Source organism: Rhyacophila brunnea, unplaced genomic scaffold, assembly GCF_057557595.1.
Source record: "Rhyacophila brunnea isolate RB1 unplaced genomic scaffold, BYU_Rbru_1.0 scaffold_4, whole genome shotgun sequence".
NCBI lineage: Eukaryota > Metazoa > Arthropoda > Insecta > Trichoptera > Rhyacophilidae > Rhyacophila > Rhyacophila brunnea.
Window position 1 is genome coordinate 51,018,170 of NW_028233068.1, and position 16,167 is coordinate 51,034,336.

The 16,167-nt window shown below is 33.5% G+C and overlaps 1 protein-coding gene and 1 long non-coding RNA gene across 2 annotated transcripts; one reads left to right on the forward strand and one right to left on the reverse strand.

Moving 5' to 3' along the window:
* The first annotated feature begins 2,579 nt into the window (after window positions 1-2,579).
* On the forward strand, window positions 2,580-13,113 carry LOC147067492 (EP300-interacting inhibitor of differentiation 3-like). Its single transcript, XM_085953866.1, has 5 exons — window positions 2,580-2,738; window positions 3,820-4,049; window positions 4,621-4,990; window positions 5,559-5,680; window positions 10,164-13,113. The coding sequence occupies exons 1-5, from the start codon at window positions 2,657-2,659 to the stop codon at window positions 10,218-10,220; spliced, it is 861 nt and encodes a 286-aa protein (XP_085809992.1). The 5' UTR covers window positions 2,580-2,656; the 3' UTR covers window positions 10,221-13,113.
* Window positions 12,038-15,695, reverse strand: LOC147067493 (uncharacterized). The gene is made up of 3 exons (XR_015071466.1): window positions 15,608-15,695; window positions 15,075-15,141; window positions 12,038-14,574 (listed from the first exon to the last, which is right to left on the reverse strand). It is a non-coding gene; the product is annotated as an uncharacterized LOC147067493 (long non-coding RNA).
* Between the last annotated feature and the right edge of the window lie 472 nt (window positions 15,696-16,167).

Genomic DNA, 16,167 nt, shown 5'->3' on the forward strand with positions numbered 1-16,167 from the left:
CCACACTTTGTATTAAAATGTTTCCATATCAAAATATTATTAATTATTATCAGCAGTGCTGCCAATTGTACTATAAGTATAGTACAATACTAAAATTTTGATTCGGCGAAAAATGTAAAATACTATAATTTTACGCCAAATTACTATAATTTTATTTTCTTGTACTATATTTTTATCAGAAACACTATAACTTTTACGCCTTTGTACTATAATCAGCATAGAAAAAGATGGCAACACTGATTATCAGTGTAGAGCAGTGCTGCCATCTTTTTCTATGTTGATTATAGTACAAAAGGGTAAAAATTATAGTATTTAAAAAAAAACTATAGTACAGGAACATTTTTCGTCTCGAATCCTTCAAAATTATAGTATTTTTGTGATATTTGCGTAAAATTATAGTATTTTACATTTTTTGCGGCATAAAAATTATAGTAATGTACTATAATTATAGTACGGTTGGCAACACTGGTGTAGAGTGTAGAGTTGAGACTGTAGTCGTAGGTAGAATGATATTCAATGCGGTTGACAATATTATTATTTACAAAATTACCGTCACGAATGTATTTTTGCTATACAGTAGGTACCTACTAAACGAAAAAAAATACCAAAAACTATATAAAGGTTTTCTTTTTCAAAATAGTTATTGTGGAATACTTTTGATACCTAATAAAAATATGGGGTCTGTTTACTGGTTCTCCGCCACCGCTCGCTGTCATCTGTCAGTGAGCGCAGTGTTGCCAACCGAACTGTAATTATAGTACATTTTGATTCGCGTACTATTAAAAAAGTATAGTACGTCAAAAATACCACAATTTTGAAAAATGGAATTAATTGAATTCGCCGGTTGTGCGAATATTCCCCATTGCTTATTTCATTGCGTTTAAAAGTTAGGTATCTATATTATTGTCGATGTTTAAAGTTCCGTAAAATTTTCGTACTTCAATCACAGCAAATCGTAATAACGTGAAGCGAGGGACGTAGTAAGTATAATCTATATAATATAAATAATATAAGATCTCAGTGTGCGATATTAGTCTATGACGATAATGACGACGGCCGGTGTTAGCATTTTTCGGTCGTAAGAGATGTTTTATTAAAGCTGGGCATCGGAATTTCTCGAATTCTCCGTGACAAACAAAAAACTTACATTTTCAACACGTCCTATAATTTTTGCCGAAATACTATAATGTCTTGGACCGCGTAGGTACTATAATTCGATGACAAAAGATAGCTGAATTCCAAATAGGCGACTGACAGATAAAGACGACGGAGAACCAGTTAAAAGCACCAACATAATAATATTATTATGTAATGAGCAAAGAGATTTCAATCTCTTTGGTTATGAGATTGTTTTATTATGACATAAATAATTATATCTTATATCTGTATAATTATTATACGGTCATTCAAATTCTTCTGTTTTCAATAAAAGAATAAAATTAAGTAGAATAAATAGTATAACTAGGTATAGGTAAAAAATAAAAAATAAAGACTGGCTAATAAAATGATTTTAAAGACCACATAAAATTAATCTATTTTTTATATTCAAACAAAACGGAATCTAGAATAGTTTTGATATTTTTATCCTATCAGCATTTAACTTTTGCCAAATGTCTGGCTACACCAGTGATGCCAACCGTACTATAATTACCTATAGTATTTGTACTATAATTATAGTCTGCGTACTATGTACGATATAAAACAGGTATAGTACGTCCAAAATAGTATAATTTTGAATATTGGAGAAAATATGTAAAAAGTACTATAATTTTGATATTTTCGTTCGATATATTTGTGCAAAGTATTATAATTTCGCAATATAAGAAGATTTGGAGAACTAGGGAAAAAAATGCTCGAACGACGTAAAAAAATCCCTTAACTTTGGCTTAAAATGAAAATTCTCGAATTCTTCGGTAAGCATTTTTGGTGTGAAGAGGTACCTAAATAAAAAGGGGTCTCAGAGGTTCTCAAATTCTCCGTTATTTTTTTCTGAGAAACAAAAAACCTATACATTTTCAACAGATGACAACGCGTACTATATTTTAGCCCCAAATACTATATTTTTGGAGGCTCTGTACTATAATTCCTCTTTCAAAATATGGCAACACTGGCTACACCGTAGATCAGTGTTGCCAACCGTACTATAGTTATAGTATTTGTACTATAATTTTGGTCCGTGTACTATGTACGATATAAAACAGGTATAGTACGCCCAAAAATACTATAATTTTGAATATCGGAAAAAATCTGTAAAAAGTACTAAAATTTCGACATTTCCGTTTGATAAATTGGTGCAAAGTACTATAATTTCGCCATATAAGAAGATTTGGAGAACTTGGAAAAAATTTCTCGAAAAACGTAAAAAAATCCCTAATAAATTTTCTTGAATTCGTCGGTAAGCATTTTTGGTGGCAAGAAATAGGTACCTAAATAAAAAGGGGTCTCTGAGAAACAAAAAACCTATACATTTTCAACAGATGACAACGCGTACTATATTTTTTCCCCAAATACTATAATTTTGGAGGCTCTGTACTATAATTCCACTTTTAAAAGATGGCAACACTGCCGTAGATAAATTTATCATAGATAATCTTCAGTTCATTTGTTTTGGTGAAGTCTTGTTTTAAAAAAATTATTTATCGTTTTTTAATTCAAAATGACTTCTCCCAATAATACCATGGGTACTTATATAAGAAAGCAGCAGTACAGATTACTATTGGAAAATGTTTCAACACTCGGTAAGTTAAAATACCCTGTATATACTACATTCCCAAAACATCAAACGTCAAAAGTTTGAATTGTTCATAAATTAAAATAGTTCGTGGTATGTAGTTCTAATACGATATAAAATATTGTATACCTAATTAATTTTCACGGAAACTTCGTCAGTAATCCCTTCGCAATTAGCAATAAGATTAAATCAGTGTAACTACACGATGAATTGCCGCCAATTTCATTCATTGTCGCATTCAAATACAATATTTTAATTTTCATATCTTTTTCTATTCAGCTTACAATAGTGTATTTGAGAAGTAGCGTGTGAATGTATATCCATAATGACAAGACACTTCTTACCTGAATCACATCACGCCACTATTAAGGGAACACAACATTTATGGGAACTGGCTTACATACTGAGGGTGGTATTATAACAGGCTATATACCTATCTCGAGTTTGGAAAAATATGTTATAAACTTAAACATGTGTTATGCTATTTTCAATAGTTAATAATATGCATTTTAGTTTGTCACGTTAAAATAACATGCTTTCAATCTTTGAGAACAGTCGACGCGGTTTTTTTTACTTGGGTTTTATGGCGGTCAGGCCATAAACTACCCTGCTTCAGAACTTTGGTCCATGGCAATGGGTTTTACATTTCTATTTATTAATCTGTTCTATGCCAGTATTAGAGAAAAAAGCTAATGGCTCAAAACTGGTCATCGCAAAAACAGTCAACATTATTGTCGGCCTACGACTAATATGTTAATTCCAATACATATTTAGGTACTGTTCGGTTATCAAGAATACAGCGGAAAACACATTTTGAAAATCGCCGATAAACTGGATTATTTGTTAGGTTAACCTAACCAAACCTAACCTAAACTAACCCAAACTAACAAATAATCCAGTATATCGGGTATTTTCAAAATGTGTTTTCCGCTGTATTCCTGATAACCGAACAGTACCCATATTTATATATATAACATTAAACAGAGGAGAAAATGAAAGAATGCTTCACTGCAGTTAATTAATATAGGATTATGATCTGATTTTCACATGCAAATCTTCCAAGTTTTTCATTTGTGTTTTTGTTACAGACGACAATGCAATATACGGCATTGAAACTGTTGAAAAAACCCGCAATGTTGTGAAGGAGGCCGGCAAGTTATTAAGCGATGGACCGATTCAAGAAAAGGTTCAACATCCCGGAGAAAGTCTGTTGGACTCACGTGTTTTGCTGGCCACCTCTGAAATGGCCACTCTCTGCGTGGAAAACATGAGTGGAAACACTAATGTCTATGATCCGGATGCGCTTGCTGACCATATTGTAAAACTGCTTTAATACATTAATAATTTATTGTCCTTTGCTGTAACAACAAATAATAAATTCCATTTTTTTCTTAACACAAACTTCCTACAACCTCGGAAACATATTTGTACAGAATATATCATTCATTGCAGTCCAGAGGGTGTACTTCACCAACAAGCTGAAGGTGCAATCGCTAATCATTCTAAAGTTTACAACTGCATCTGAGGTGTTATATTAAAGTCTGTTAAATTGTTGCCCAACTTTCGTTGTTTTGAATCAAGGCATTAACATTCTTTATTGAACATAGCTAATATGAATCAATCTAAATACAGTCTCACAAACTTTTCCATAAAGCAGACTAAAATGGAACTACAAACAACGAATCTAATGACACCATATTGAATATTATATCATTCCGTTGTCAGGTTCTGTACAGTTGCATGACTGTGGCTCCTCCATCAATTCTACAACTAAGTTTACAGTACTGTACCCGTTGATGTACCTGTATGTTCAATAAATGCATTATTCATTGAATAGTATTTTGAAACAAATTTTAAATGTTATTAAAGCATTCTCTTTATTATTACAGCGTTGTAACCTCATTTACTGGTCCTCATTGTGCATTCCAAACCATCCGCCAGGCTTTCTAAATCTCCGTGGAACATTTCTACCCGGTCTGCCGGCAGAGAGACCGCAGAGGAACAGAAAAAAGATTGAGCGGAACAAAAATCAAACGACTGAAAAGCCGGAAAATGTTACAATTATCGAGAAGTCAGAAGAAGACACTGTTGTAGTGTCTCACATAAAGAAGTTAATTAACCAGCTGTATAAAAAAAACAATTCCCGGTCCCTAAGCTTCTTACATCTCGTGTTGGACCCACACAGTTTTGGGAGAACCATAGAAAATATATATCACATTTCTTTTCTTGTACGAGATGGCATTGTCTCCATTGAAATCGGTAAGTATTATTAAACTTGCTTACTGCTTACATTCGTATCACCTCGATTATCTATCTAGGGTTTCACAAACTTTTTCGTCAAAGGGACAATTTTTAAATCAAAAATATTTGGCAGGCCTTTTTTTTTAGGCAAAAAATTAACACTGTAGTTTCAGATCACTTGAACATCTTAACTAATTTTTATTATCCTGTTTATGATAGCAAACTTACAATATATCGGTTACACACAACATGCCAGCTTAAAAACGTCTAGTTACAAATCTAAGATTTCCGGTATCATCTGTTGTCAAGATTAAATAATGATTTTTGGCTGGTATGAGGACAAAATATCTATGAAGTGCCATTTAAAATGATTTACTGAAAACTGGCAGTATTGCGATAACATTCTTTTTTCAGAGACTGACCTCAATTATTTTACATTGCTAATCTTTAGAATAATAGGGATATGTGAAAAGGAAAAACAGTTGAAAATGTATTTTATTTTATGGAGTTCGGTTAAATCTATTTTATGTATCTTGTCGATTTCAGTTGTCTCGTTGATTAGAATGTATATATTATTTTTTTCTAGATGACAGTACCGGATTACCACACATATCACCCGTGTCAAAAGACCAAATGAAGAATGATGAAAATAGCTCCATTAAAGAGAACAATCAATTCATATTTTCATTGGATATGGAGGATTGGATGGTAAAGATTTTATTATGATTCTATTTCTAAAAAGCATTTCAATAATATTTATTAGGTAGGTACCTACTTGAAAATACATCATTTTTGAATACCCTCAAACCAAAATAAGAATTTAACATTCTTAACTCTTTTACTCCCATTCGGCTCACCATACCTGTGCGAAAACTCCATCTGGGCCGATCCATCGGCCGAAAGTTTGGAACCAAATTTACGATTTATTCCAAATTTTTTCCCCTCATATTTCGTCTGGTGTAGACAAAGCACAATATTCACTCTGTGTTGGGTGTGACTAATATTTATTTTAGTGTCGCACTTGTTTATAATTGTGTCATACCCTAATAACTCACAAGTCATAATTGCTCTTGCTGTCGAACTCGAGACCATTTTTAGTTCTGATATTTCTTTTAGTTGTTTTATGATTCATATATCACATTACAAAATGAATTTTGTAATTTTTATGAACTGACCGAACAAACAATGGATGCCCACTGTACTTTTGGTAGGATGGTGAAAAAATACATGAATAAATATTATTATAAATGATTTAGTGCTTTGAAACTTATTTTTTGAAATTACTTCATTCCCATATCAGTTAGTCTTCGATACTGTATGGAATTCTCTTGCGATTTCGCGAATTGAATTAAATACCTTGACACTATACTATTTTTTTTGATTACTTTATAAAAATTCTATTTCATAGAGAAATAATAATATGTTTATTTTTTTTCTGTTACTAGATAAGAATAGATTATATAATGATTTCATATCAATTATAAATAAAAAAATGTTGTTCAAACATAGTTTTATCCGTTCATTTCTAAATAAATATTGATACATTATTTTTTTCTTTTGTTTTATTGATGTAAACTATCAATATAATATTATTACTTATTATTGCTTTATACACCATTGAGAACACACAAAAAAAAGTTTAAAATTTTAAAAACATGTGTAGAATTATTTATTTAAAAAAAAAATCGACGATTTTTTGGCAAAAACGCTTGGGAGTTTTCTCATATTATGCTAGGCTAAATCAGCTGGTAAAAGGGTTAAATCTTGTGCATATCCGGTTATCGATGAAAAAATTTAAACTAAAATATTACTTATTTCAACTGCATTTTATTTAAATTTAAAGTTAGATGCATTACAAGTGTAGCATTGAAGTTACACTCAGATAGGGGAGAGCAGGTAGGATTCGTACACTTTTTACTCTAAGCCATATAAAAACAAAACTGTAAGATATTTTTAAATAACTTCAATGCTGTTATATATCCAATATATTTGGCTTTAATAATAGTGAAGTATAGTTTAGATACAAATCAGCATGGCGAAGCTACGGTAACTTTTCTGAAAAATGGAAAACGTACGAAGCTACCCCACACGTGGGGTAGCTTCGTACATAGTGTGGGGCACATTCGTACATAATGGGGAACCTTCGTACAGTCAAAGAAAATGCTATTTATTCAATGTAATATAATCATGTATTGAGATCGAAGCTAACACAGAATCAGCCTTCATGTAATAATAATTAATAGTTATTGTTTTTAAAGTGCTTATAACTACGTAGTCATAAAAACATAACACTTTTATTTATTTTTTTGTTAATAAAGGAACGAATAAACCAACATTATAAAATTAACCATTAGAGTAATAGGTCTTAATCGTATTTAATAGTTGTACTATCCAACATTATATATAGATAGGTCTTTTTCGAAGCTAAATATTATCCGGGCTGTTCTTGCTGTAAAAGCAGATTTTGATAGCGGGAAAACGCATACCACATCTGTGGGTCTATTCTATACTTATCGAACACTAAAGTGATATATAGTATCATACTTAGGGTAGGTTTGTATCAAAATATTAGCACTTATTGTAACAATTACACGAAGTTGGTTTTTATTGTTGCAATAAATGCGATATTTTAACAGCAGCAAGATAGGTTCTGTTAAAATATAGCACTTATTGCAACAATAAAACCAACTTCGTGTAATTGTTACAATACGTGCTAATATTTTGATACAAACCTACCCTAAGTTTGATAATATTTATCACTTTATCACTTTAGCGGTCGATAAGTATAGAATAGACCCACTGATATGTAAACTGTTCCTTCATCTTTGGTAGTGGGAAAGACAAATTTCCAGGTATGAGGCTTCTTCCTCAAAAATGAAACTTTGTATTCAACGGGACTATATTTTTTAAGCACCTGCCCAAGATAATTTAAACGGTCTTTGTTTTCTTGAACTCTACTATCACAAAGCGTTCTTCTTTGATATTCTCTGACGTCACTGGAGTTTCATTGTCAGTATCCGATCCTTCAGACGTCTCTTCGATGAGAGAACAAGAACTTTCTCTTAAACTCATATTAGCCTCATCCTCACAATCAGTTTCATCCTGACTATCAGTCTTTACAGTTTTATTTTGCCTCTTTGGTTTAGTTGTCCCTGAAGTTTTCTTCTGTCTCTTTGTTTTGGTTCTTCTATCTGACAGTAAATATAATGCTCGCTTCATCTCTTTAGCCCTTTGCTTCCTCTCTTGCTCTTGCTTCTTCAACTGTTTTGCTTTTTCTATTTCTTCCAGTCTATTTTTTTCAGGGGTATCTGTATATATTCTCGATTTTCCTGGTAGTTTTCCTTTCTTCGACTTTTTTAACGCATTTCTGTCCACTCTGGGATAGGGCCGGATAATTTCTGGAGTTATTAATCCTACAGTTGATGAAGATGCAGGTGCAGTTGTAGGTGATAGCAAGGAGGGTGATACTGGCGCTGAGCTCCATGGAAGATCTTGTTGAGTAATCTCTGTTTCTGCAGGTAGAGTTTCTGGCACATTGGCATCTTGGCCCGCTGTAGAAGTTGATTGTCCACCTTACGTGGATTCTAACGGCTGCATCTTGCATCATTGCATCTTCATCAACGTCTCCTGTTCCGGTCCCCTTTTTCACATATATTCGCGGCATGGTTCTGTAACAATAATATTTTTGGTGAACAATCTTTCTACTGCCACGCAGTTAGGAATGGGGAGCATTCGTACAGTACGAATCTACCCCACTCATAACTGCACGAAGGTACCCCAAACCGAGAAATCAACAAATTAATTGAAAATAAAAATAACCGCTATAGTTAGCCTAAAATGACTATTTACATATTAAACAAAGTTATCACTTCATAAACTATACTAAGTCACTTATAACATTCGTGTAAAACTTATAACAGTTAAGCGTGTTCAAAAGTGAATACAAAAAATACTTACGTAGAGCGAAAACACCTATCGGCGTGCTCCGTCGAAGCTGTTGGCCGCACTGATGCCCTGCCCCGCGGTTACACTATGCGTATGAGCGGGAGTCTTACACACAAACGTGAGCACGCCAATGAATTGGATAGTGAAGATATCGCCACTGTACGAATGCTCCCTGTGTACGAATCCTACCTGCTCTCCCCTACATATAATTATTAATGGCTCTCTTGTGTGTGAATATGTGTTCTTAGTAAAAAAAATATTTTTAAAATTTAATTGTTCAAGTTTGATTATATTATATTTTTATTGATTACACATCACCGCTAAGTTGCTTTGTTGTATTTTGTAGCAGTATTTTTTTGTGTAATCTGGAAGAAAACCATTTTACAACATTTTTATTAGCTCGTATTCTTATTTGTCCAGTGGTTGTTTGTCCGGTACAAATCTTGCAATCGATTTTTAACCAACTTCCAGACTAGCTAGACATTTGAAACTTTTAGAATATATCAGAATACGATGCCAATGCATTCTTTTAATACTTTTAGCCATCTTTAAGTAGAATTGAATTCATTTTCAGTTAATTCTATTTTGTATGAAAAGTTATTTCGGAAGAAATCCGTAATCCAATCCATGGCAGTCCATTTCCTGCAGCTCTTCATCAGTTAAGGGTTCGCCGTGTGATTTTAATAAAGTCTGAATATCATCTACATCAATACCTCCGATGCCTTCGGATATGGCTGTAAGACTAATCTCTTCGATGATGTTTTGAATATTATTTTTGTAATCGCAGTGAACTTCAACAATTTCATTGAATAGCCTTTTCCAAACGCCCTTCATGCACGACTGGGTGACTTCATTCCACGCCTCGTTGATGTTTCGGATAGCTTTCATAATATTAAATTGTTTCTGCCAAACCCGCATGGCATCTCTATCACCTCCATCAGCTTCTTGAATGAGTAGAGTTAGACGATCCTCTTGATGCTTAAAATCCAGAAGCAGTCATCTCTTCTAAGGAAATAAACATACCTACGTGTTGGGATTCATTTCCAATAGTCTCATCTGATCCACATTAAAAATTAAATTTAGTGGATAATATCCCCTTTCAACAATTTTCAGTTTTAAAAAAAGATCGCGATATAACGAATCCGCACTTGCCGGGGTTGCGATGAACAGGGGGGGGGGGGGGGAGGGTTACATGTACCTACACATATTTATTTTAAGAGACTCACTATTTGTTTTTTAATTTCAGCTCGCTATAAAGGAACTCGACATTAAAGAAGCCCAAATAAATGTGAGAAAGTTATAAATGATCAAGTTTATAACATATTCCACCAAGCTTATTGGTATATTATGAAGTAAAATACTATGAATCTTTGTTAGGTTAGGATAGTGGCTACTTTACTACTACATATAAAACACGTATAATTGTGTTCACAAATCTTTTAATGGGTAAATAGATTCAATCAGAAAACAATAATATCTTATATGGTTGCCCGTTATTCGGCTTTTTCTTATACCGGCCTTTTTTAATCATTCAACATAAGTCAAATTAAATGGAAAATTAGAGATCTAAACATTTGTAACCGTAAGCAGAGCAGTAACAAGACGCCAGTTGCCTCATAACATAATAAATGACATGTGAGAAGAACTACTTGACTGACAGTTAACCTTTAGGGATTTATCAAAAGTGGTTCCCCATTTCAAACATGGAATGAACATCCTACGTCGAATTGCTCCCGGTGAAGAACTCATTTATTTTTGTAATGCAAATGTGAAAAAATAAACAAAATGCGATTTCTACTAAATAAAGACGGATTTTTTTCTAAAATTGAAACCGATTGTATGGTAGCAAATGATTCATTTTAATATAACGTCATATGGTGGCATTACACTTCACTATCAACTTTCCAGAAACGTATGTCGGCTGCGATTTAGCAGTAACGTGTCGGTTTATAAAGTTGTGTGTCTCGGGTTCGAATTCCAGGTCTGGAAAATTCACATTCCGCATTCATACGCATGGACCTAATCAGTTGAGCAATTGGTTAATATCCGTTTCTCGTAAGAAAAGAATCTGTAACAGATCCTCTTTGTGAGACGGCCCAGATCCAATATCGGATTGTAGAAACAATTCAAAAAAAAATGTCAGTCGTATAGCAAGGTGTATACCCATTATCTTGAGAACAAAACAATAATTAGTTTGAGCATTCCCAGTGTCTTTCCTTTTGTTTGCTAAATGAAAAAATTCTATGTCAACAGTATCAATAATTTTGCATGTTAATTTATATTCGGTACATGGGTGTTTTTGAATCTCCCCTTTTCACCTAAATAAAAAACGGAAAGGAATTTCCACATAAAAAAAAATGATTCTCTAATAGTCAACAATTTAATGAGAAGAATGAAACTGTTATAATTTTTTTTAATTTCAGGAGTTTCTGTAGTTAAGTTATTAATTGTTATATATAAGTTGTTAATGTTTGTTCACATATTATGTAGGTTGATCCAAAAATAATCAACATTTTTCTAGCGGAATCTGTAAATTGTTCGAATTTGTCAGATTTAAGAGTGTTCTAAAATTTGCAGATTTCTTCTTGACGGTGCAATTCATCGATATTAAAATTTTATTTACAAAAAACCGTTAAAATGTAGAAAAAAGTTAGCTTTTTTCAGAAATACAATTAAAGCTTGTGGGTCCCATAGAAGTACTTGGCGGGTCGTAGTTTTCCCAGGCCTGGTATTACTCTGTACAATTTTTTTTATGATGGGTATAGATACCTAAAAGCAACAGTGGGTTATTTCAGTTATTCCACTGTTGCTTTGAAGTTACAGAACAATAATTTTAATAAGTGCAACAGTGGCATAATATTTCATTTAAATGGGATATTTTTAAAAATCTCACTGATTAATCATGTAGGTTTATCTTTTACCAGAGTGCATTTGGGTGGATCAATAGCATCTTCAAAATTGACCTCCCATTGTGTCTTAAGCATAAAGGCAGGCCTCAAAATGGATTGGAGCGCAGTTCCGGTTCATGAAATCCTCGAGATTATCGCTGTCTTATGCAAAAATTAAGTTGGCCATCTGAGATAGACGTAACAAAAAATCTTTTTTTTTTTTTCTTTATTTGGAAGCAATTGAGCTCTTCTCTGAATGGAAGGCTATTCTGCTTTACAATGGTTTACAAAAGTATACATATACTTTTTTAACTACAGACATAAATAGTTACATTATTAATAATACAGAATTACATTTTTGTTACACTATACACTAGACATTTACGTTACATTTTTGGAGGAATTCATGTACAATTTTCATAACTGAAATATTTGGTTTTGCCAGGAACGAATTAATCGTGAAAGGAGGGTATAAACCTGCATTTTCAAAATTTATTCATTAACACCTCTCTCTCCTGGTCATAGGCATCACATTGCCAGACAATGTGGTTAAGATCTTGAGTGGGATGCCCACACTGACACTGAGAGCTATCTACCACTTTAATTTTGTACAATGATTCGTTGAGACTGTAATGCCCTGTTCTGCTTCTAGCTATTGTCACTATTACATCTTATTAGGAGAAGCAAAAACTAAATCAATATTTGATTTTGTACCTTGTCGCAGATCAATACGGGTTTTAGTATTATTATTTATTAAAATTAAGTCGTAATCAGCTAAAGTGTAGAAGATTCTAGAACCATTAATATCATTTCTATTGCAATTCCACGCGACGTTGTGGGCATTGAAGTCTCCTACCAATATGGTTTTATCATCTAATAGGGTATTACTAAAAACTTGATCCCATTCCTGAAGCGACAAATCTGTATTATTTCCGCTATTGCTAAGGGGCCTATATACTGCAATGATATTAATTTTATCTTTAAGGTTAGTCAATGTAATGCCCAAAACTTCAGTGGATATGTTCGGAATGATGAGGTTGTTAATAGCTTTGTAAGCTATAGTATTTCTAATAATGAAAATTATACCTTCCCCTCTGGCGCACATTCTGTCTCGCCGAAGCACCATAAAACCTAAAAAGCTAATAACTATGTGAGAAATGGTGTCGTTTAACCATGTTTCCACGCCTATAAATATATCAATTTCCTCTAGCATCACTCTAAGCTCCTTTAGTCTATTAAGAATACTTCTTGTATTCCAGATAACGATACGTATATCAGATTGAATAAATTGGCTATCTTTGTTGCTGGAATTATGCATTATGTTGTTCCTCATGTCCTTCCAACGAACTAACATCTTCACTGGAGGCTTTCAATTGTGGATTACATAGTCTTTTCTTAATTCTTGTTATGCGGCTTTTAATGCTGCGTTCTTTTAAATAACTGTAAATTTCCGTGACCATGTTATTTAGAGCTTCTATATCCGTAGTAAATTCATTTGCGATCATTTCGGTATTGGGATTTCCATGTGTTTTCACAAGGAAACTGAGTAATGTTTCATAGTCCATGGGAAATCTATGACGGTTACTTTCGACATGTTCCTTGGCAGGTAGCAACAGTTCATTTGTATCCTCAGTGGATACTTTTTTTGGGTTTTTGTTGGAGTGCAGGAATGCGTGTGATTGCATTCCTTTTCACTGTATCTTCAAAATCAAAGTCTACACTGCTGATATCAGTTGGACTGGTCAACGGCCTTTTTGAACCATTTGGCGTGGCCTTGTTGATAATAGAGTTGTCCGACTCTACATCTGCGGCGAGTTCATCCTCATGGAGTGTATTTTCTCTCTCTAACGAAAGAGAGGTTAACACCTTTGGTACATTGAGAGAGTCAGGCAATTGTACAGTGTGCGGTTCATAATTTCCAGTTGTTTTACAATATTTGGCCAGATGGCCCTCTTCTTTGCATATAAAACATGTCAGTTTTTCGGTGGAGAAGTAAATCCAGTACAGGGTAATTATCAAAATTTATTTGCATTGACTCAGGCAGTTTTATTGTGTCTTCTGGGTTTACATATACCTGTCTCCGGAAACTTAAAATATGTCCATAACCCGGTTCATTGATACCAGCTCTGATGCTTGTGATACGTGATGTAGTTTTTATCTTTAATTCATTGAGTTTTTATTCCAAAACGCTATGTGGGATTATAGGGCACACGTTCAATATTATTATCCTCTTTGATTTGGAGATCAGCGGTCTGATTTCTAGTATGTGGTTTCCAATTTTAACTGTTTCTTGATTTTCTGTTAATTTATCTGCTTGCTCTTGACTACTCAAGTTTATACACACTCTTCCCTGGGAAATCCTAGATACATATCTTATATGACATGGACCTACCTTATTCCCGATCGATAGTGTGTATGTTCGTATGGAGATGCCATTGATAGCATCTAGAACGATGGCTTGCTCCTTCTTCGGAAATTGCATTTTTTGTGTAACTGATGCATACGACATTGTTTGTTGGGTTTCGTTTTGGTTTTCCATTGCTGGCAACGTTGTATTTTTTTGATTTAGAGGAAGCGCCCCTGAAGTCAGAGACACTTAACTGTAACAACTTTGTAACAATAATTTATTATTAACGTCCGCATGCTTAACTGGTTATTATTGTAAACACTCGCTTTCACTGCATTTATTATTGCTACATTCAACTACAACACGGATTTGGTACTTGCAACTCGTTCACACGACTGCTTGCGCCCGCGTCCACCGCGCAACTGGAACAAAAAATCTAACATACATATTTTTATGAAATAGGTATACATAAAATTAGAAAAATATGTTAACATTTTCGGAAAATTATCGAGCCCTCCGGTTCGTTTTCAACCATGTGTGCTACCAATGCTCACATACGCATTTGAAACATGGACTCTTATTGTAATAAAAATCCAAATATTGCAACGTGGCATGGAAAGGTGCGTGTTGAGCATAACCAATGGATAAGGAAGCAGACAAGAGTACGTGATTTGATAGAGGTCACAAAGTAGATGAAATGGAAAAGGGTTGGACATGTCACTTGGCGAGTGGACAACTGCTGGACAAATGCCGTCATCGCATCAACCCATGGGGCATTAAACACCCACAAACATAGCAATCGATTGGTATAAGTAAAAATCTCCTTTTTTCACTTTGTCTCACCGTTACTTTCAGGTTTTTATTCAATCTTTTATTACCTTATTTTGGTTTAGTAATAAAAACATATTAATTATTTACTTACTTGTAACTGTAAGAGTCAACGATTTTTTTTTGTTTAATCTTTTGGGTCATTTTGACACTTTTGGTATCTGTAAATAAGATTTGAATGTATCGTTATCTCCACATACGTCACAACCATTACTTTTCTTCATCATTTTATCGCAGTTTCAACTAAAGAAACATTTGAAAGAATTCTATCAAGAAAATTCAAAATCTATTAAATTTACTTCGCTGGTAAAGTTTTGGTGCATGAATTTATTTTGAAACTATACTTAATTTATTAAATAGGTACATGCTGGAAGAGATTTACTTAACTACTTATATTATCAAAAGCACCTTTTTAAATATAATTTTAATAAGAATTACAAAGGTAGTAAAGTCGATACCACTTCAATATATTTCTATAAATATAATAGAGAGAGCACCAGCACAGATCCCTGAATAAAATCTCTGTCTTCGTCTGAAAGGTGATGACATTTATTAACTACACGACCGTATCACAGATGTCAGTTTGTCAAGTAGCTTTGGGAAGATTATTGTTTTTATTTTGCATACGGTAGAACGGGATTATCACGTCTTTTTGTTTATGTACCATAGCCGACTCCTAAAATGTCAAATTATTGACATTCATTCGGACTCTGACTCTGACAGTTCATTCATTGATAATATACCAAAGAGAACTAATTTTGTAAATAATGCAGTGTTGTCATATTTTGAAAGTGGAATTATAGTACAGAGCCTCCAAAATTATAGTATTTGGGGATAAAATATAGTACGCGTTATCATCTGTTGAAAATGTATAGGTTTTTTGTTTCTCAGAAAAAAATAACGGAAAATTTAGTAGAATTTGTAAATATTTCACCGCCACAATTTTTCATAGTCGGCTCGTTTTTTTAGGAAAAATATTTCACCGCGGGCCGCAGGTTCGCATTTTTTCATAGGTTTTTTTTAGGAAACATATTTCGCCGCGGGCCGCAGGTTCCCGATTTTTTATGGTCAGCTCGTTTTTTTAGGAGAAGAAAATTTCGCCGCGGGCCGCAGATTTCCAAATTTTCAAAGACAACTCGATTGCGACATGGCAAATGCGAAATTCGAAATTATAGTACTTTTATATT

What these genes read in the sequence shown, in the direction of transcription:
- LOC147067492 (XM_085953866.1), top strand. Translation starts at nt 2,657, where the DNA reads ATGACTTCTCCCAATAATACCATGGGTACTTATATAAGAAAGCAGCAG. An exon ending in GGAAAATGTTTCAACACTCG is followed by an intron (nt 2,739 to 3,819) that starts GTAAGTTAAAAT and finishes TTTTTGTTACAG; the next exon opens with ACGACAATGCAATATACGGC. An exon ending in ATGCGCTTGCTGACCATATT is followed by an intron (nt 4,050 to 4,620) that starts GTAAAACTGCTT and finishes TTATTATTACAG; the next exon opens with CGTTGTAACCTCATTTACTG.